The 22,339-nt window shown below is 46.9% G+C and overlaps 1 protein-coding gene across 1 annotated transcript; it reads right to left on the bottom strand.

Annotated features, from left to right (window-relative positions):
- Positions 1 to 15,812: 15,812 nt before the first annotated feature.
- LOC149361588 (amine sulfotransferase-like) lies at positions 15,813 to 21,876 on the bottom strand. Its single transcript, XM_089569537.1, has 2 exons — positions 21,817 to 21,876; positions 15,813 to 16,883 (listed from the first exon to the last, which is right to left on the bottom strand). Exons 1-2 carry the CDS (start codon positions 21,829 to 21,831, stop codon positions 15,885 to 15,887), a joined length of 1,014 nt encoding a protein of 337 aa, XP_089425663.1. The 5' UTR covers positions 21,832 to 21,876; the 3' UTR covers positions 15,813 to 15,884.
- Between the last annotated feature and the right edge of the window lie 463 nt (positions 21,877 to 22,339).

Consider the following 22,339-nt stretch of genomic DNA (forward strand, 5'->3'; position numbering starts at 1 on the left):
ATTCTCATTAGGCTATGCGATACCTTATGCACATAAGGTACCACCGCGAAGTTTCGGTTTTCTGCAACAAGGGAAGTCGTTGTTTCTGTCCTGAATCCGGCAAGAATCTTCTCCGCTACAGCGCGCAGGGTGTGGTCTGGAAAGCCGGCCTTTTTCAGCCTCATGATCTGGCACCTGAAACTAGATTGCATTTGATGAGAACATGACCTGGAAAATGGTATTTTTAGGGCTGCTGTCACCACGCCTCGTTTTACTGTCTTAGAATGAGAGGATAAGTATAATAAAAACACTTTTTGTGCTCGGCGTGTGTAGCGCCAGGATACCCCTTCGTCACACATCATTACCTGTAGGTCCAGAAAGCGAATGCCGTCATGATCCGGAACTTCCATCGTTAGTTGAAATGGTTTTAGATTAGACCTGAACAATATGAGGATATCACTGGCTTGCTTTGTAAGGCTGTGGCCACTTTTTAATCTGAAAATCAGCTGAAAGTCATCGACGTATAGGAACACACGTACCACTGAAGATCCAAGTCAGGCTTGGTGTAGCTTATGGTCCAAGGAAGCTAGTAGACAGTCACTTAGGAACCGAGCGAGGCCAGAGCCTATACAGACGTCCGTCGTGGAAGCTCGTTTAATTCCCCGGGGACTTGACAATTGCGCCAGTAAGCCTTCCTTCGAGCTAACACAAAAAGCAAGTGACTATCGTAACTGTTAAGTTCGCTAAGTGTAAGGTGCGATTTTGTGGCTTTGTTTGTTGTTTGTTTTTTTTGACAATCATCACTGATGCTGTTCTATCTGTGGACTGTGCTCCTCTTCGCCTATTTGTTGCGTGTGAGCAATAAAGCCTTTTAGTCACAACTCAGCGCTATGTTTGTCTCTGTCTTAGTCCCGTCCTTTGTGTGCTGTGCCATCAGTTTGATCCTTCCTGATCTAAAACGCCTTTATTAGTTCTCTAATCAGCTCTTAAACGCATAGGAAAGCAGCGCTCTTCGTACCAAAGACAAGGCGAGCCCACAAACTGCACAATGGCTTTTACAAAGGTCGTGTGCTTTCGCGACTAACTTGCACTTGTGCTACTGGACGCGTGATCTGACGCACCAGTTTCTCCTCCACCAGATGTCCCAGGCAAAGGTAACCAAGCTTTTAAAAACGACGAGGTGTCCTAGCCCCGTGCAACGAACTGAGGGCTTTTGACAGCCGCGTGACCTACTCTGCAGTAGGTATTTAATTCGGTGGTGAAATAATTAGAAAAGGGTCTTCATCTCACATTTAAATTGTTGGCTTCATGGTGAAAGTGCCAATACAGGAGTTGCAGATTGTTTACAAAAACAGCTCGCTGCGATTTTTGCGCCAAGGTACCAGTTGTCCACCTTTATCTGCCAGCCTAAGAAGAAAGCTACAACGTGACCGGCTGCTGGCGCACATCTCTCGCCCAGTGTGCACGAAAAGCCTCATCATGAACAGAACGTCAGAGAAAAGCTGATTTTATTCTCTGCGATACGTCTAAGGACGCTGCAGCAGCGCTGCTCTCATGTGGAAGATTTCTCAGTGTGCAAGTTAATTTTTTAATGCAGTGAAATAATTGACATGAACTGTTCCTTGGTGCAACGATTTCTGTCAGCCGTTTTTCAAGGCGATCTGCAGCAATTTAATTGGGGCTCTGTTCCTAAAACCACTAATAAAAAGTTTGCTTTTTAGTCTTTTGAAAATAAAATCGTTAATCCACGCACTGAAAGTATGTGCAATGCGCAAAGCGCCACCTGCCTGTACACCGAAAGTGTATAACTTTCAGCCGATGGGAACTTCACCAACATCCCCCTGTGGATAACAGACAGTTGAAACCGCACCGACAATTCTCCCACTATTTAAAGACGTGGCGTATCAATCGGCAGTGCGAGAACACGACGTGTGACTTGTCAGAATTGTAAAGTCTCTCGCTACCATACGACAATAGAGGTTGCATCGTTACCCTGTAGTATTCGCCCACTTAGGCAAGGAAGACCAGATGTAACTTGAAGACAACCCTAGGGGGCGCATAACCGATTTCACTAAAATGACGCAGTCTATGCTCTCAGCACTCTACCACACTCATAGATGCATATCTCGGGCCTTCCTCTCTGGCCTTTTTTTTTAAACCAATATCCTTCGCGGAGGCTAACAAAGAGGGTTCAGCTTAAGTTAAGAACAACGCAGCGAGCTATGGAAAGGAAAATGATAGGTGTAATGTTAAGAGATCGGAAGAGGGCGGAGTGGATGAGGGAACAAACGAGCGTTAATGACATCTTAGTTGATATCAAGAGGAAGAAATGGGCTTGGGCAGGGCATGTAATGCGAAGGCAAGATAACCGCTGGTCCTTAAGGGTAACGGAGTGGATTCCAAGAGAAAGCAAATGTAGCAGGGGACGGCAGAAAGTTAGGTGGGCGGATGAGATTAAGAAGTTTGCGGGGATACAGTGCCGGTAACTGACAAAGGACAGGGTTAATTGGAGAGACATGGGAGAGGCCTTTGCGCTGCAGTGGGTGTAGTCATGCTGATGATGATGATGATGATTATGATGATCCTTCGCTGTCGGTTAGTGCAAGCGCTTGTCGCGCACCATGACCCGACAACCCTTAAGTAGGAGAAGCACATCCTGTTGTAACCAGCGGCGAAGTAATTTAGAAAGGCCAGAATAGGCTATCATGATTACGTTCTTCGAAAACATCTGTGCGCCAGCTAGGGCCCCTCTTCAACCTAGACGCAGCACGAACGTGGGCAAACAGATTGCTGAACTCGGTGTAACCTCAGTTGTTTTCCTTTATAGCGCCTGTTTATGATTCTTTGCAGTTTAACATCCAAAAGAAGGGGCACGCAGCAAGATGCCTGGCATTCAACGGTTTATAATATTCTGTACAGCGTGTATTCGATGAAAGCGGAACCGGTTTGTGCGAAAGGAGGTTAAGTGCGCTGTACTTCTCGGCCTCAGCTCGGGCCACTTAGAGTCCCTTGGTGATCACCCGCCGCTCATTGTCTTCACAGTGCGACGGCTGGTGAACCAACCTCATTCGAAGTAACGATGAGGGTGTGTTTTTATGGCGCACGAGCATTAGCTTGAGGACATCATCATCATCATTAGAAAAGCGCACCATAGCACCAGGAGTTCTCGACTACTCAAGGTGGGGTCAAAGACACAATTCCGAAATATTTCGCCTTAAATACGCCATGAGCGCCAGAACATGGGAAAGCTTGTACTCACTGCATCATCGGCGGGTAGCGGACTGCACTGGGGACCCGAGAACACCCTTCTCGCACGTGAGTCATATTCTCAAAGAACTATGCCTCTTCTGCGGACTGAAGAGAAAAAAAAGTGAAACCAGCCGTCTGCTTTCCTTATACATCATCTTACAACAGTTGCTATCATAACAGTTATTACTTGCAAAATATGCGACAAAAAATACTGCTTCACCTGTGGCTCGAGAGAAACGCCCTAGAATTCAAGGCTCTACTACACCCTGCTTCAGCAGAGCCTAACGTCTGACCACACACTTCCTTAGTTTTTCTTCCCACCCAAATCTGCCGCTCCATGCTGCGTTTAACTTACCTGGGAGTACCCCTCCGTTACCTCAGGGTATACTTGTTTTTTTTTAGCGCATTACATACCCTGGCTATGCACATTTCCTATTCTATATTTCGACTACGATATTATGGTTTCCTTTCATTCCTTAAATCCCTTTGCCGTGTTCCTATAATAACGTCAGCACCGTCATTTTCCTTGTATGATTCGCGTGATTTTCATCAATTCATTTTTAAACCTTCTTGTCATCACCATCAGTAGCAGCCTGACCACGCCCACTCTAGGACAAATTCCTCTCCAGTATCCCTCAGATTAACTCTGTGCTGTGCCAGCTGTGCCCACACGCAAACTGCATAATCTCATGCGCCCACCTGAGCTCCTGTGGGCCTCTGCTACGCTTGCCTTCTCTTTAAATCCACGCCGTTACTCTTAACGAGCACCGGTTACTTCTCTTCCATTAGAAGCTCTGCCCAAAACCATTTCTTCATCTTGATTTCGACTAGGATGTCATTAGCACGCGTTTTTCCCCTGACCAACCCTGCACACTTCCTGTATGTTAGCGTTGTATCTGTCATTTTCCTTTCCATAACTCGCCGTGTTGTCCTCTATTTAAGTACAATTTTCGTTTCTGCCCTATAGCCGAATACCGTAATATACAGCTGTTGTATACTTTACTCTTTAGGGATGATGGTAAACTGTCATTCATGATATGAGAGAAGCAGTTAAATGCACAACACCCCATTCTTATTCTGCGAATTATTTTACTCACGTGATCTGGATTTGCTGTCATAACCTGCTCGAAGTAAACGTATTCCTTTAGCACTTCCAGCGCCTCGCTACCCATAGTAAACTAGTGTTCCCTTACGTGACTATTCAACAATATTTTGCTTTTATTCTCTGCCAGTCTAAATCATTCATGTTTTGCAATTACTTACTTTCGATGAAGGACACTGGAAATAAAACAAGAGGTCAATAGCATTGGCTGGATTTTGTTTTCCTCTCTAAAGACCCTTTCTTAGTGGAAATTTATTGCTGACTTTATTGAGGACAATTTTAGCTGTGCGGTCACAGAAACGGGCGCGAAAGAGCTGCGCTCTAAACAAAGAGATCTTCCAGATTGGTCCCCTACTGGTCAAGGAATCCACGGGTTTGAGCTTCAAGTAAAGTTTTATCCACCAGTCATTTCTGGCCCGGGGGCTGAGTGGTCAAAAGCAGCCTCCCAGGAAGAATGAGTGGAAATGGTGATTGGGGGGGGGGAGGGGTACTGCCTGTGGGGAAGGACATTCCCACAGGTAGTGGAAGAGTGTTGATTTGAGCACGCCACAGGTGTTACAATGAGGGGGGAAGCTGAGGTGAAAGCTTGACAGGGTAGGGTCAAACAAAGCAGCCTGTCTGTAATTGTCGCCATGTGGCGCTAGATAAGGGCGACAAGGTTCTGTGAGGTGGTGGCATTCTCATCCGACTGTGATGGTGGAATGTGGTGATTTGATGATATGTAGAAAGTACCGATGTGACCTTTTGCGGAGGGTTCGGTGCCTGGTCGTCCGCGGTCTGGGAGGAGTTCTCGAGCTGAGCGCATGAACGCGCTCATTACCGGTGATCTAGGCATGCCTAGGGATCCACGCTAGAGTAACCGTTCGGTCGAGAGAGGTGGCAGTGGCAAGAAGGCAGTGGCAGTGGCCGCCCAACTCGCTGGGTTTACTAACAACACATTTTCCGCAATAGACGCAGGCTTACAGGTTGACGCCGTATTTTTAAACTTTTCTAAAGCTTTTGATTGCGTTCCCCATCACAGGCTCCCAACCAAATTGACAAACTTAAATCTCCATCGAAACGTTATTTCAGGGGTAAAACATTTCCTCTACAATAAAAAAGAATTCACCTCTGTCAACGGCTTTAACTCATCTTCTGTTCCCGCAACGTCTGGAGTCCCCCAGGGCAGTGTACTTGGCCTCTGCTTTTTTTAGTTTTTATTAACGATATACCAAAGTGTCTATCGTCTCAAATTAGGTTATTGGCGGATGAATGTTTTATATATCGTAATATTACTAATGAAATCGGCCGCCATTACCTTCAAACTGATCTTGACGCTATAACGGCTTGGTGTTCCTCCTGGCCAATGCCTCTAAATGCATCTAAAACGAAGTCAATTTCGTTTACTAACCGTTCCACTCGAATTCCTACAGCCTACTTCCTCAATAACGATAGCGTAGAGCTTACAGCCACTTACAAGTACCTAGGAGTTCACTTTCAGTCTGACCTAACTTGGCATTACCGTATTAACACAATCTTAGCATCAGCAAATCGCGCACTCGGCGTTCTTAGGCGTAGTCTGCAACACGCGACTTCACACTTGAAAAAAACTTGTTTACTTCACGCTAATCCGCCTGAAAGTTGAGTACGCTTCTGCCATATGGAACACTCAACAAGCATACATCATAAAAAACACTGAATCCCTGCAAAACCATGCCGTTCGCTTAACCTTTTCAGATTCTTCACGCTTCACCAGTGTCACAGCGCAATGTGCCGAGTAGGAACCACTATCATGCCGACGCCATTTCGCTCGCCTAACCTTACTTCACAAACTGTGTCACCATCCCACACTCCACGACGACTTTTTTTGCCACACCCTGGAGTCTTTCCTCGCCGTGACCACGATAACAAAATAAAACGCGTAACATGCCGTTCATCGCTTTACGCGACCTCATTTATTCCTTGCACTATAACAGACTGGAATAACCTGCCATCGCACATAGATACCGAGGTTAACTTACAATCGTTTCAGCACTCGTTAAAGCAAACCATGGACTAACAGATTTTGCATTTTTGTTGCATTATGTGCATTTACTGAGTATTTTATTCTGCTTTGTTTGTTGTGTTAACTGTGTACATTACTAACTTTATTTCATACTTCGTTATTACAAGTAGTTTGTTTCAAGTGCCTATGCCGTATTTTCATGCTTCTATCGCCTCCCCCCATATGTAATACCCTCGCACGAGGGCCCTTAAGGATATTCTAAATAAATAAATAAATAACTATGATAGGTAGCCGGCGTCGCCATGCCCTTTAAGTAGTGGCATATGTGGCCTGGAAATATGTGCACATTTCGGATATGTTTTTGTCAATGGTAGAGCGGGCCAGAGTAAGTGCGATGGCGGCTCGTTCCACTTCTGAAGGCGAAATAGTTCGGACAATGATGGCAGCCTCCATTGTGCCGTCTTCACAGTCTGCGACTGCCGTGAAAAATCCCAGTTTAAAGTTTTCTGCTGCGTCTACATAAAGAATATAGGCACAATTTCGGGCACTATGAAGGGTAATTTGGAGAATATAGCAGGAAGTTCGCAGTGCCCATGTGAAGCGCGTCCGCTCCACTCGGCACACAAAAGCGGTATGTTCTTTTACTCCTCACTGGCCATTTAGTTTCCTCAAAACTAATTGTGAATTCTCACCAGACATCCATTGTTTGACTTGTGTTTAGAAAGGAACTGCGTAATGGTGACTAGGTATATTTAGCGCCACATTTCTTTTGACAGTTCCACTAAAGTACCTTCTGTACAACCATTCGCTTATATGTTCTTGTGTAAAAATGATATCGTCATCATCATATATTACTCCTTAAGGGACCCGTAGGGACATTACACAGGGGTGGGGGATACATGAAAAACCGGTGGCGATACGTACATATTGTGACGAAGACGACGAAGCTGGCATTGGCGCGGGACGGAGCGCTCACGCTAGGCCAGAGGCCATTAAATCAATCTTGTTCATGGTTCATCGCGCCTCATTCTTTGGCTGGCCGCCACGTAACATTTGTTGTGAGGAGCGGAGTTCATCGCCATCGTGGTCCTGGAGCTCCGACGCATGTGTCAGCCGTGGTCGTCGGCCGTGAGTTCTTGGCCAGCGTCGCCCTGCTCTTCCCCAGCCGTCCAGACCCGAACCGATCTCGCCGTGTTTCCCCCGCCCCGTCCACCGCTCAGACCACTCGACACGACAAACTGAACCTGACGCACGGACCCGACCTGAAGACCCCACCGACCTGAGACGCTGCCCACACGTGACGACACCGTTCCCCTGCCCATGCCGTTCGGCGCATCTTGGGGCCTCGGCCGTCGGCTCCCGGTGACATGCGGCCCGGAAGCTTCGCGGACTAGGAATCACTCAGTCCTCTCCTTCGTCGTGGCGGCCAGCACTTCACCACTTTCTCCTTTCCGTCAAACCATCCTCTGAAGCCCATCACCATTTCGCGCGTCTGTTTGTCACCGATCGAGACGATCGCTCGGCGGCCCCGGGTAGTGGGACGAAGACGACGAAGCTGGCATATTGGCGTGGGACTGAGCGCTCGCGCTAGGCCAGTGGCCATTAAATCATCTCTTGTTCATGGTTCATCGCGCCTCATTCCTCGGCTGGCCGCCACGTAACAATATGAATGGGAAACTAGTAGCAGAACTAAGCTCTGTTACGGGTACTTAACTAATATGTTCAGTAAGCTGAATCTGAAACTAATAGGTTTGTTGAGGTTATAACGTTTGCGCACTTTATTTATTTGTATTAGCGGCACGCCAACCGCCAAACGCCTTGTGACTTTGGTGCACGCTGGGAAAAATAGAACAAATAAGCAGGACACGAAAGGTTGACAATAAATAACTTGAAAAGAGTCATCAGATGTTGAGAATTAACCAATGATATCAGCAAAAATCGCTTGAAAGCCTTTGTTTCCCAATTAAACAGTGCACAAAAAGATTAGACAAAGAATACACAAAAGATGATAATTTGCACTACGGGGGTGATGTTTTACTGAGAGGCTCTGAACTCAGGCGTTGGTCGTAGACTCAGCTCAGCTTCGCGGTGACAAGGCGTCAATTTTATTTACGTACCGGCAACGTTTCCACGAAATTATTTGAGACAAAAACGTGGTCCCGGGTCTGCCGTCTATTCTTCAATTTCTTGAGTTCCAGGGCGCGTAGGGCAGTACATAATTATATCTGTGATCTAGTAAGTAGTTCCGACGAGCCACGGCCTTCCTGACGAAACACTTTTCACCGTTTTCGGCAGTGGACGGAAGATGTCGCAGACTGCATCTGAGACAATGGAGGAATATTGAAGGTTAGAAAGCACAAGGCTCTGGTACATGCCTTTACTTCTTTCAGATATCGCAAAGGCCCACAGGCGAGAACTTCACATATGGGGTGCGCTAGAAGATTGGAGTTAATAAAACATTTGTGAGATGACTTTTTCAAATGATCCTGGCTTGTATGAACGATTGCTCTTATGAAAAGGATTTTCAAGTCCAGGGCAGCATGGATAAACCTGGAGTGGAGGGGGATCGTATTGCAAGATGATGATGGGTAAACGACCTTGTGACGACTTGTGCAGGCTCGAAAACGATAAGCAGGTTGGATAGGGCAGCTATAGTGAAAAGTGCGATATATTCTATAATATAAAGACAGCTTTCCAATTGTATGACATTGGTGGAGGTTATGTAGGCCTGCTTTATTGTTAACGGTACTTAACACACATGCAGTCAAGTAATTGGAGTAGACTAATTGAACGGTGGGTTTTCAGCGCCTTCGATAAAATTAGCCTGGTTCTCAGATGCCAGATGCGCACTGAAATTTAGGGCGAACGATGGTTTTATCGAGTATAATAAATTAACCGACCCCTGTTATAGTTTTTATACATTACCAGAAACCATTCGACTCAGGCAAAACTTCAGCAGTCATGCAGCCATTACGGAATCAGAGTGTAGAAAAGCTAGTTAGTTAGTTAGTTAGTTTATGGGGTTTAACGTCCCAAAGCGACTAAGGCTTTGAGCGACGCCGTAGTGGAGGGCTCCGGAAATTTCGACCACCTGGGGTTCTTTAACGTGCACTGACATCGCACAGTACACGGGCCTCTAGAATTTCTCCTCCAAAGAAATTCTAGCCGCCGCGGCCGGGATCGAACCCGCGTCTTTTGGGTCAGCAGCCGAGCACCATAACCGCTGAGCCACCGCAGCGGCGCTGTAGAAAAGCATTCGATAAAAATACTGGGAGACTTGTACAGCGTGCGCACAGCTTCCTTGGCCCTACATAAACTCAGCAATAAGATTCTATTAAGAAAAATTATCAGGTTGCGAGACACAATCTCGGGAATGCTATTCACAGGCTGTTTACAAGAGCTTTATGGCTTGTGGATGGTTAGCGTCCCAAAGCAACTCAGGCTATGAGGGACGCCGTAGTGAAGGGCTCCGGAAATTTCGACCGACTGTGCTTCTTTAGCGTGCACTCACGTGGCACAGTACACGAGCCTCAAAAATTCCGCTCCATCAAAATTTCACCGCCGCGGCCGGGATTGAACCCGTGTCTTTCGGGTGAGCAGTCGAGCACCGTGGCTACTGAGCCAGCGCGGCGGCTGTTTACAACAGGTATTTAGAGGCCTGTATTGGAATAGTTGCTGATAAAAGATAATGAAGAATAGTTTAGCAATCTGCGGTCCGCTGATCACACTGCCTTGCTAAGTCACTCAGGAGATGAACTGCAAAACATGATCAATGAGTTATAATGGGCAGGACAGTACTGTGGGCCTAAAAATTAATGTGAAGAAAACCGAAGTAATGAAAAGATATAACAGCGGTATTTTGTGGACTCACATATGGGGCTGAAACCTGGAGGCTAACGTAATGGGTTGAATTTAAGTTCGCAGCGAGTTATGATAATAAAACTGGTAGGTGCAACGTTAAGAGCACGGAAGAAGGCAGGGCGGGTCAGGGATCAAACACGGGTTAATTATATTCCATAGTGGAAATCAAGAGGACGAAGTGGGCTAGGGCAGGGCATGTAATGCGAATGCAAGATAACCGCTGGTCCTTAAGGATACGGAGTGGATTTTAACGGAACGGAATAGTTGCAGGGGAGGGAGACAGGTGGGTGGAAGAGGTTACGAAATTTGCGGCAATAGGGTGGCCCCAGCTGGCGATGGACAGGGTCAATTGGAGAGGTATGGGAAAGGCTTTTGTCCTGCAGTGGACACAGTCAGTCAGATGATGATGATGATTCTTCGTACATGCTGTGGAATATTACTTATAATAAGGGAGTAATTACTCATTGGCATCCACCCGAGCGCAGCCATACGGCTACAAAGGAAAGCTGTACAGCTTTCTCAGAAACTTCGTAGTTAAAGAAAAATTCGTCCTGGTCCGGGGTTCGAACCCAGGACCACCGCTACACCGGAGCAGTCGCTCTACCAATTGAGCTAACCAGGACGGCAAGCTTATAGCAGGGCGAGAGCGAATTGATCAATAACTCGAAGTGGGAACTATGTTGGTCAAATGTTTACGGGAATCCCCCAAGGTGGAGTAGATTTGTAATAAGGGAGTAATTACTCATTGGCATCCACCCGAGCGCAGCCATACGGCTACAAAGGAAAGCTATACAGCTTTCTCAGAAACTTCGTAGTTAAAGAAAAATTCGTCCTGGTCCGGGGTTCGAACCCAGGACCACCGCTACACCGGAGCAGTCGCTCTACCAATTGAGCTAACCAGGACGGCAAGCTTATAGCAGGGCGAGAGCGAATTGATCAATAACTCGAAGTGGGAACTATGTTGGTCAAATGTTTACGGGAATCCCCCAAGGTGGAGTAGATTTGTAATAAGGGAGTAATTACTCATTGGCATCCACCCGAGCGCAGCCATACGGCTACAAAGGAAAGCTATACAGCTTTCTCAGAAACTTCGTAGTTAAAGAAAAATTCGTCCTGGTCCGGGGTTCGAACCCAGGACCACCGCTACACCGGAGCAGTCGCTCTACCAATTGAGCTAACCAGGACGGCAAGCTTATGGCAGGGCGAGAGCGAATTGATCAATAACTGGAAGTGGGAACTATGTTGGTCAAGTGTTTAGGGGAATCCCCCAAAGTGGAGTAGATTTGTAATAAGGGAGTAATTACTCAGTGGCATCCACCCGAGCGCAGCCATACGGCTACAAAGGAAAGCTATACAGCTTTCTCAGAAACTTCGTAGTTAAAGAAAAATTCGTCCTGGTCCGGGGTTCGAACCCAGGACCACCGCTACACCGGAGCAGTCGCTCTACCAATTGAGCTAACCAGGACGGCAAGCTTATGGCAGGGCGAGAGCGAATTGATCAATAACTCGAAGTGGGAACTATGTTGGTCAAATGTTTAGGGGAATCCCCCAAGTGGGAGTTGATTTGTAATAAGGGAGTAATTACTCATTGGCATCCACCCGATCGCAGCCATACGGCTACAAAGAAAAGCTATACAGCTTTCTCAGAAACTTCGTAGTTAAAGAAAAATTCGTCCTGGTCCGGGGTTCGAACCCAAGACCACCGCTACACCGGAGCAGTCGCTGTACCAATTGAGCTAACCAGGACGGCAAGCTTATGGCAGGGCGAGAGCGAATTGATCAATAACTCGAAGTGGGAACTATGTTGGTCAAATGTTTAGTAATTACTCCCTTATTACAAATCTACTCCACCTTGGGGGATTCCCATAAACATTTGACCCACATAGTTCCCACTTCGAGTTATTGATCAATTCGCTCTCGCCTGCCATAAGCTTGCCGTCCTGGTTAGCTCAATTGTTAGAGCGACTGCTCCGGTGTAGCGGTGCTCCTGGGTTCGAACCCCGGACCAGGACGAATTTTTCTTTAACTACGAAGTTTCTGAGAAAGCTGTATAGCTTTCCTTTGTAGCCGCATGGCTGCGCTCGGGTGGATGCCAATGAGTAATTACTCCCTTATTACAAATCTACTCCACCTTGAGGGATTCCCCTAAACATTTGACCAACATAGTTCCCACTTCGAGTTATTGATCAATTCGCTCTCGCCCTGCCATAAGCTGGCCGTCCTGGTTAGCTCAATTGGTAGAGCGACTGCTCCGGTGTAGCGGTGCTCCTGGGTTCGAACCCCGGACCAGGACGAATTTTTCTTTATCTACAAAGTTTCTGAGAAAGCTGTATAGCTTTCCTTTGTAGCCGTATGGCTGCACTCGGGTGGATGCCAATGAGTAATTACTCCCTTATTACAAATCTACTCCACCTTGGGGGATTCCCCTAAACATTTGACCAATATTACTTATGTGGAATGCGCGAGGTGCGCATGAGTGGAAGAACGGACGCATGCTCACACGTCAGGCTGTGCTTTTTTTTTATTCTCACTTTTTTTAGCTCAAACATATTAGTTGCTTAGCACTGAAAAACATTCTGCATACTATACATGTAGATGCTTCACCAGGCCACCATGTTCGACTTATTTCTTTACTTTACAAAGCACCTGACACTCATGAAGGCTGAAGTGCCTTGGCTCGATGCGAAGAAAGTAGGGGTAGTCACTGATCTTGATTGCTGCTCGAGATCCTTCGCTCAAAACATACTCGTTGTGGCATCCTGTTTGCGTGGGGCACTGATTGGTCGATTGCAAGAATGGCAGAGCAGCTGAGGGACGCTTGCCAACAAAAAAAGAAAACACTGCAGAAGAGAGGTTCCGTGCCCGAACATGGTGCATCGCTTTCACTGGACGTAAAAGGAGGCCTGATCACAAAAAAAGTCCTGTTGAATGTTCTGCAATGTTTCTTGCCGCAAACTCCGAATATGTGACATGCAGAGGTTTACAGGACATGCGTTCATTGTTGAAAAAAGTCAATCTCGCCTCGTGGCTCACGACAGCAAAAAAAGTGTTAGAGTTTTAACTTCGTTAGATCAATTGTAGTGCGAAAGCCTAGTCATGTCTTCGACTTGATCATCGTGAGTTCAATACGTGAAGTACGCCGGTGACCCACGCTCCCGTGATGCGTTTCGGCAGCAATTTTGTGAAAGCCAACGTGCGTTGTTCTAGTGCTGTGTTTCTGCCACAAAGTTGTCTACAGCAACGCAGGCCGCGTACATCTTTCTGTCACTATCGCCACATAGCTCCCAGTGCGAACATTAGTTCCCTACCAATATTACTAGACCAACCAGAGCTGTGCAGTGCACGACACGAGAGTGTGCTGCAGTTTAACAACAACAACAACACGAATCGTTTTCAGGCTGAGGCGATAGGCTATTGGTCTCGTGCAGCAGCCTGAGAAGCTGATCGGTTCGCAACGCCGTCGGTTCAACTCTCGATGGTCGATAATATTTGATTTCTTTTTTCGAGGGGGCTAGGCGGTCAAAAGATGACAAGACTCCTGGCGGCGCTGTTGTTATGCAATGGCACAATACACAAAGATGACAAGGTTCTTGGTGTTGGTGAGCGTATGAGACCTTTCGCGCGGAAAATCCCTGAACATGAAGCCGGGCCGCGACATGACCCACAGCACCCATCCGCCGCATCCGTCCACTCTGTTCGCTCCGCTAGACCGCAGCCGCCTATCGAAAGTGCCGTAGATCACACGACGAAGACAAAGCACGCAGCTCTCGAGTTCTAGGAATGCTTTGGCTAATTTCGTTATAAAGCCCTTTTCCCCTTCATCCTTATCTAGCACCCATCGTGTGGAGACATTTCTTGCTGCCGTCGCATAAAGAACGCATTGCGCACACAAAATTTTCTTAGAAGCTGACGGCATAAAAGATCGCGCCTGACAAATGCCACTGTGGCACACCGCTAAGACCTTCTTTAGTCTAACAATCCCCTCCCCCCATATTTATATTTCGGCCAAACTGCCACACGCTGGTATTAATTCCCGCCTTCATGTGCCAGCTTGCCCAAGGACTCTCTTTTGCTTTCTCATGAAAACGGAACGCGTTGAATGCGACAAGAAAACGTGTGTTGCAAAATTCAGCGCATGTTTGAAAAAAAAAAAACCATCTACGCGCGGAAGTAATCTTGCCACCGCGTGCCGTTAGAACCGCGGAGAAGGAAACCCCGGAAAGCGCCTAGCCTTGTGTGTATTGCTTCAATCTGCACCATTGCTCGCCGTCGCGCGGCGCCAAGGAATTACGTCATCGCACGTCGTTGATTCTTCCAGAATGTTGCAGTTTCTACTCAATGCTGACTGAGACGGCGTAGCCTTGAGTGCGTTAGTGATGCCCTCTCCCCCTTCTCTCGAGCGTCGGCGGCGGCGCAACACAAGAAAGATTTCGAAGCATCTCGAAACTATTCTTCGCGCCTGACCAGTGGGGACGCGTGACCGGCGCGAGAGGGAGACGGAAATTTCCCAGCTGATACTTTGTGTATGTGCGTGCCTGCCTTGTCGCGAAAAACGAACAGACACGGCGCTTGCCTGTATATGAAGGGCATTGACCACTGTCTGCCAGCCCGAGCCGCCGTTCAAGATTCAGAGAAGCGCGCCCGCTCAACTCCCTGAAGAACACCACTCGCCCAGCGACGGACCAGCGAGGCAGCGTGTGCTAGCCTGCGGGGCGGCTTCGTTGCAAACCTCCGGTCCTGGGACTGTTGCAGTGGCCGGTGAACGAATTGTTTCTTTTGTTTGCCTCTCTCTTGTGTTAGTGCACTTTAGGTGGAATATTTTTTATTCTATTGTAATCTGTCTAGTATGTAACTTTGCACCAGTTACATTGTTTTGTTAATCACTTTGTATGTGCTCGTACGAGTGATTGTGAAATCCTCTGTATTGTCTCTTTGCCGTATAAAGTTTGTTTTGCTTGGGAACCTTTGGCTCCGACCCATTCTCTGGCTTTTGACCAGCGAAAACTTGGCACCAAATGACCAAATCCCTTGTCACTTGCTAGCCAATCTCTCGCTGAGCTTGCCGCGCTGAGTCGAGGTCATCTCCTTTGTGGCCGAGACCGCTACCCCCCCCAGACCCTAAGGGTGTCTGGGAACTTACGTAAAAGTGCGTGAAGTGGTGCCAACATGCTATTAAATGCTACGCTGTCTCTTGTTTTATCTGTTTAAAGCGGTTCGAACAAAAAATGTGTAAACAGCGAACTTATAGTGCTTCTCGTGTGTGCTATACCTAACACTAATGTATTTGTTACAGGCGAACTGGTGATAATATAGGCACTGAGAATAAAGTAAAATTAAGCCTCCGCCATTTTAATGTGTGCAATATTTTTCATCAATATCAATATGAATCTTTTGGTTTTACAAATTCACAGCGTTGTGAGAATAATTGAAAGGAAATTATCCCAGGATCCCATAGATATCTATATTCCACTCTAGGTGTTTGCTTCTTATCTTTTCAATCTATTTGAAATTTTAGACGCTATTCGCAGATACTTCTAAAAGCTGCCCTCTGTCCATTCCCTTTGGCCTTCGTAAGGATTGGCTATAAAATGTATCGGAAAAGAATTTATTCGAAGCGAAAAGAGGTGCTTGAATGATTTGAGCAATTTAGCCACCTCAAAATGTCATCCGTGATCCAAGTGGTAATAACGAGATTTAATCGAAAGCTTGCTACTGCGAGGTCCCTTTGGACAAAGCAATTGCTTCCGCCCTGACGTCACTCCACAGATGCATAAAAGACGCCTTTTCTCCTTCTTCTTGTATCCTCCGCTCCAAACGAAGAAGCTGATTCGGAGTGAAGTGTTCCTTCCAGCCTCCAACTTTCCCTTGCCTTACTATCGGATACTTGAGTTTGTCACCTTGATACCCTCGCGCGCACGAGAGTTGGTTCCTTTTGATCATGTGTTCCCAACCAACGGAGCTGCACTTCTCAAAATCCATAACAAGAATCTTGCGCATGTTTTCAGGTTTCGACCATTCGACTATCTTCTGTACAACTTCCTCATTCTCCTCCAGGACACTGCTATAGCGCTCACCAAGAAAGCGCGCCAGCCGCAACACTGCTCCTCGAGTGTCCCGCTTGATTTCTTCGTAGGTCAGGAAGAGCACGTTCGGCTCGTCTTTGAGCGCGTAACCAGACGCTACGTGCTCGAAGTAGCTGCCGTAACCCAAGTCGTTTTCCAGAAAGCCATCGAGCAAGTCGTCGAAGGTGCCATCTTCAAACTTATGGACGCTCACATCAGTCATCATGTGGTATAATGAGACGCAGACGTCCCACGGGTTTCGAGCCACATAAATGTATTTGACCTCTTTGCTCATGGTCTCCAGACGGAGTGGCAGATGAGTGAAAAACAATCTCAGTGGTAACGTGGGGGTCCAGTCATTGTGCCTCATGTACTCGAATGAGTGTGTGCCACCAGCGAATTCGTCGTACGTTCTTATCGGTTCTCCACCCTTGAGAATCAACTGCATTATGTACTGCCCCCAGTGCGAGCCGCTCTTGGGGTACGTGCACTGCACAACGTCGCCATTCCCGACTTTGAAGCTCAGGTTTTCGCGGAAGATGTCCGGGTCCAGCCAAGCACACCTCGGTACGCCATCAATAATTCTGCGGTATGGTCGCCGTGGTGCTGTAACACTGATGCTGTCTGTTTCAGAGAGGCTTTTCTTCTGAAAAAGAAACGAAATAATTTTTTATTCAAAGAGAGTCAAATGCGTTAAACTATATCAATGACTTTACACTGAATGCACATACTGGAGACACCAGAGGCAGCCAGACTTGTACTTGCTTTTTAACGGCAGTTTTTTTTTTCCGCCGCTGCATAGGTATCATCCCTGAAGCACACAAAAAGCGTTTAGCGGAAGGTTGTATAAAATGGTCAACGACAACGAAATTATTCAGGGCTTGTTTATTCTTCCTATGAGCGGTCTGGCGTGCAAAAGGTTAAAGCAGCGCAAGATGGTGTTGAATGGTAACGAAAGATGAAGGTCAGTTATACGATGCCTTATGGTTGAATACTAGTTACGGCCGATGCCAGATATAATGTGGACCGAAAAATTCAATAATTAAGGCTGCGTTGGCTTGGTCATGTGATCGGGAGGGACGATCAATACATCAGAAAAAAGATGATGGAATGACGTCGGTGGAGCAGTTACAATGGTCGACCTAAGATTAGCTGGCAAGAAGATGCCGAGGAAGATGCCAGAAAAAAATTGGAGACGACACTTAATCTCCGCTTTAAGGGCGTGATATGACGCGATAGCTTTAATGGTTTAATGGCCACACGGACCGGTCATTCTGTACTTTAATAAGTTCCATGGAGTGCTGATACCACTCATAGAGTAGAGGTGCAGTGCTTAGGCGATGCACCACTGCCCTGCTGCGGCAGGTACTCTCACCGGTAGGATTTCCCAAGCAGCGCAGGTAGTCGGCCCAATATTGGTTATGTATTGGAAAAGACCGGTGAAGAGTAAAACAATATATTTCCAATGTTTGGCCAATTGCCTGTGCTTGCTTGGCTTGTGCTACTCAAGTTGTTCTTTTGGAGTAACCTCTCGCGATCAATCATTAATTTATTACCGCCTGCCACGGTGGTCAGTTAGCTCACAATCTGATGGACAGGCTGTGATGTTGCCACAAGCTCACGTGACCTACGTGGCCAAGCTAGGTTGCTTTTCAGGATATATTTCGCTCACAACGCCGACGACGACGACATCATCGGATATTCTGCAGAACGGGTGCCTTGAAGCTACCGGCCTAATAAGCTCAAGCCGGAATGGGCTTTAGTATGAGATAATTGGAGAGGGCGTATCTGAGGGAGTAACGTGATATAAAATTGCATATATTCCATATAAGAATGCATATATTCCACATAAGCGTAGAGGCACGGAGGAACTAAGCTAGGAGGTTATTGTTACGGACGCCACATAAACTACAGCAGCTCACCTTCGTTCCTCCAAATTTTTAAGCCCTTTTCCGAACTGCTCTTTCCTTTAGGCTTCTATAGCTTGAAAACATGCTCATTTCATGTCTGCCTGTACAACTTCATTCGCGGTTTTACCGTCAGCACCACCAAAAAGAGGCCTACCATTCTGAAAATTGTGTGTCGCCCTGGAAATACAACTGCTTCACGCGCTTTTCTCTACTACCAAAAGTGAGCGGAGGGACACATTATCCCGTCCCACAACCTAAGCACAGTTAGATATTTAAGCCGCCGCGTTGACTCAGGGTTTATGGTGCTCAGCTGTTGAACAAAAGACGCGGGTTTAGTGCTAACGCGCCAGGCACATTTCGATGGATGCGAAATGCTAGAGGCCCGTTTACTGTGCGATGTCAGTGTATGTAAAAAATCCCAAATGGTTGGAACTAACTGAATCACCTACTTCGTCGTACCTTATAGCCTTCGTTTTGTTGCAATGTTGAGCCGCGTAAATCATAAACCAAATGCATGTTTAAAAGAATAGAAGGGCTGCTAGAGTCCTCTATATTTTGGGCAGCAAAGATCTACTACGATGGACGCCGCTTTAACCGCTTGTTACACGCTTATTAGAGCCAAAAATAGTCTAATGTATAATTATACGCGTCATTCTTGGAATTAAATGGGAGCACAATAAAATTATTCTGTCTCCTATTTAAGAGAAAAAATGCAGCACTGCTTCCTTGTTCATCCCAAGTTCAAAAAAGCAGGAAAGGTAACTAGTGCTCATCTGTGGCATCGATCCCAATTAGCGATTTCTTAAAACAAAGATTCCTTCAGATCACGCAGTTGATAATTTTGGTGTGTTATATCCCATAGAAAGCATGTCTCCTCAATCATCTCAATCAGGTCACTCTCCAGTCCGCACGAGAACAACGGCGGCATCTTCACGCGAGTAACTGGCCCACTCGTCTACCGGCCTGCATGGGTGGTTCTCCTCACAACCCCGTCAAGGAACTGTTGGAGCTCGCGGCCGAGCCACTCCCTACATAAGGCACAAGGCATTCCTTTTGGCTCCCTACAGGGCCGCGTTCGTCACAAGTGTACGATTGCTCTCACGAGTGCCACGTGGATCGTAGGCGAAGTGCTTCTTCACCGCGGCCGCATCCGCCAGCCGACGGTGGACACGGCAGCATCTTTATGCACACGCCTGCAAGACGCCGTACCGCGGTAGGCAGCATTGCGGCAAAAGGAAACACTCTTTTTCACGACCCGCCGCGGTGGCTCGGTGGTTAGGGCGCTCGGCTGCTGACCCGAAAGACGCGGGTTCGATGCCGGCCGCGGCGGCTGAATTTCGATGAAGGCAAAATTCTAGAGGCTCGTGTACTGTGCGATGTCAGTGCACGTTAGTGAACCACAGGTGGTCGAAATTTCCGGAGCCCTTCACTACGGCGTCCCTCATAGCCTGAGTTGCTTTGAGACGTTAAACACCAATCAACAAACGAACAAAAAACTCTTTTTTGCACTTTGCGTACGACGTTTCCAAGCAAGAAAGGCAAAAAAGGGACTAAATAACCGCAAAGTGGTTGCTTTGATTGGCGCGGTGTCTCCAGGAAACTTGCCCGGCCGGCGAACAGGGCCCACTGAGTCTACGAATGCTGTTTGATTATTTTCTGGTTCCTGAAAGCTGTAGTAACGAGGCAACACTGCAGCAACCTATCTCGTTTCTCTCCCGTTAGTGCAGTTTGACAAGAAGTTGCGGGACGAGTTGGTTCGGCGACATGTTGATAGCACGCTTGCGAACGTATTTGGTTCTTGCTATTATTGTGTTTGCGCAGTGGGACACGGGCTTTAGAGGGTTCCACTTGCGGTGGCCACAGGGAAGCGGCTGGCCAGGCAACTTAAGAAAGACTTATTACACGTCCTTTTTCCCGCTCCCTTGTATCGGTCGGCCTTTGGGGCCTCACCGGGACAAAATGTGTTAAAGAGGGTAAGAAGAATGTGGGTAACGCCTTCAGCAAAAACTTTCTTCTTTCAGCTGCACACAGGTACCTTACCTGTTAAAAGCTGGTTACATGAAAGAGACATGTACGTCCCGTGGGGCACCCATTGCCTTCTGTGTAGGAAGGAGGAAACAATTGACCATGTTTTTGTCGACTGTAATAATGCAATCTTCTTTTGGGACGTGTTGCAGCGAACCATAAAGAAAGATTTGCCGCTCACTCCGCACGGCATTAGGTTTCTGCCTGTCGAGGACGATGGAGCTCCATATGACACCATTTTTCTGCTTGTCTTGCATGCAGTGTGGCGTAGTGCCATGGCACATCGCCATTGCGATCCTGGAGCCAGATCTGTGTATCAATATTTTGTTGAGAGTGTCCTGAAAATTTACGATGTGTTAAAAGACCAAGGTTTTGACGAAAAAATTGTATCCCTTTTCCAGAATCTATCCCAACTGAAGAAGTTGGAATGGTCGCTGGAAGCGAGGAGTGCTGTAGCCATGTAAATAGCCATGTAAATAGTCACATATGTTGTAATGCGCTGTATTCCCACGCCTTTGAAGGCAATAAAGAAAAAAAAAACGCGGCAGCTTAGTGCTTATGGCCCTCGGCTGCTGACCCAAAAGACGAGGGTTCGATCCCAGCCGTGGCAGCGGAATTTCAACGGAATAGAAATTCTAGGGGCCCCTGTACTGTACTGTACTGTGCGATGTCAGTGCACCTTAAAGAACCCCAGGGGGTCAAGATTTCTGGCGCCCTTCAATACCGCGCCCCTCATAGCCTGAGTCGCCTTGGGACAATAAACCCTTATAAACCACATTCCAGAGGAAGCGTGATTAATGGGCTGTTGCAAAGCACACATATAAAAAAATATAGCCAGTAGGTTAGTTTCACGTACGGATGCGTCCCAATCTTTCGATGATTGAACAATTTGTCGGATTATCCCAGACCGGGAACAAAATCGATATCTGGGGAATCATGACAATAAAAGCGGACGTTTCGGTCAGGGAGCTTTGAATATTTTTTCAGAGCAAATCTAGATTTTTCTGATTTTTTCGAAACTCTCGTGCGCTGTTTTCATCTTTATTTCTTTTCGAATACCATTCACTGGGCTACAAAGTCTTCTTTACAATAAAAATTATAGTTCAATCTCTGCTATTTCTAGGTTGTTCTCAGCTGCGGCTTGCTTGTTGTTTTCGTTGTTTGGTATCATGTTAATAACGACTAATGTCGCTTCTTGTGATCTCTAGTAATTAATTTTCTACTTCCTTTCATGAATTTATGTAACTTACTCCCTCTAAAAGAGGACACAAAGTCTTGAATGTGTTTTCTTTTCGCCACTTCATCGTAATCGTTGAGGAGCAGCAAAAGCGGGCGCTGACTAACTTCGTGAATCCATAACGAATATGCCAGAGTGGGGTTCACACGTTGTTATTCCTCTTCCTCACACGACGAGGAATTATTGAAAATAACGTGAACCTTTTCTGTTTGAGATGCTAGCGGCGGGTGTGTTTTGACCAGCCCTCGGCGTGATAATGCTGTTATCTGGGACGGGGTATTCGAAACCGTCGCCCTAAACCGCAGTGCAAAAGAGGAGTACGTCAGCATGGAAGCCAATGAAGTTTGCGAGAAGTTGACTCATTCTGAATTCCTTTAAAAATGCAGCACAGTCGACAAAGAACTTACCTCAGCGGCGGCCATTACGGTGACTAACGTGCGACGCAGAGCTGCAGAGCTGGAGTTACTGCTGCCGTCGGCGCAGCTGTAGACAACATGTCAGTCGATTTATTTATGAGCTCACCACAATACTCCAGGCCGCCAGTCTTATCTTTGCGTTATCATTTTGCCGTCTTTGATAGCAGCTTCTACAGCAATGTTGAAGGCAGACTCGGAGTACTGTCCCCGCTAAGCTGATAGTATTGTTACCGTCGGAGCAAAATGAAATCAGTCAGCGCTTTCGAACAACAAGCACGTGGAGTTCAGTGCCACTAACATTTTGGACGTCACCATGAAAGCAATCAGTGACTATCTGAAAGCTCTGTATACATTACTGTATGCATTACAACGTTTTAAATATCACGCACATGATACTCGTACGTCTGCTTAGAAGGTCTCGTCCATTCGAGTTCGTCATGTATTAATTTTTTAACTATTTGTTCGCTATTATCTGCCTCTTCAAGGAGGACGCGGGAAATAAAAAGGTCATTTT

The sequence above is a fragment of the Amblyomma mixtum genome, chromosome 2 (assembly GCF_055824585.1).
Source record: "Amblyomma mixtum isolate Tamu chromosome 2, ASM5582458v1, whole genome shotgun sequence".
NCBI lineage: Eukaryota > Metazoa > Arthropoda > Arachnida > Ixodida > Ixodidae > Amblyomma > Amblyomma mixtum.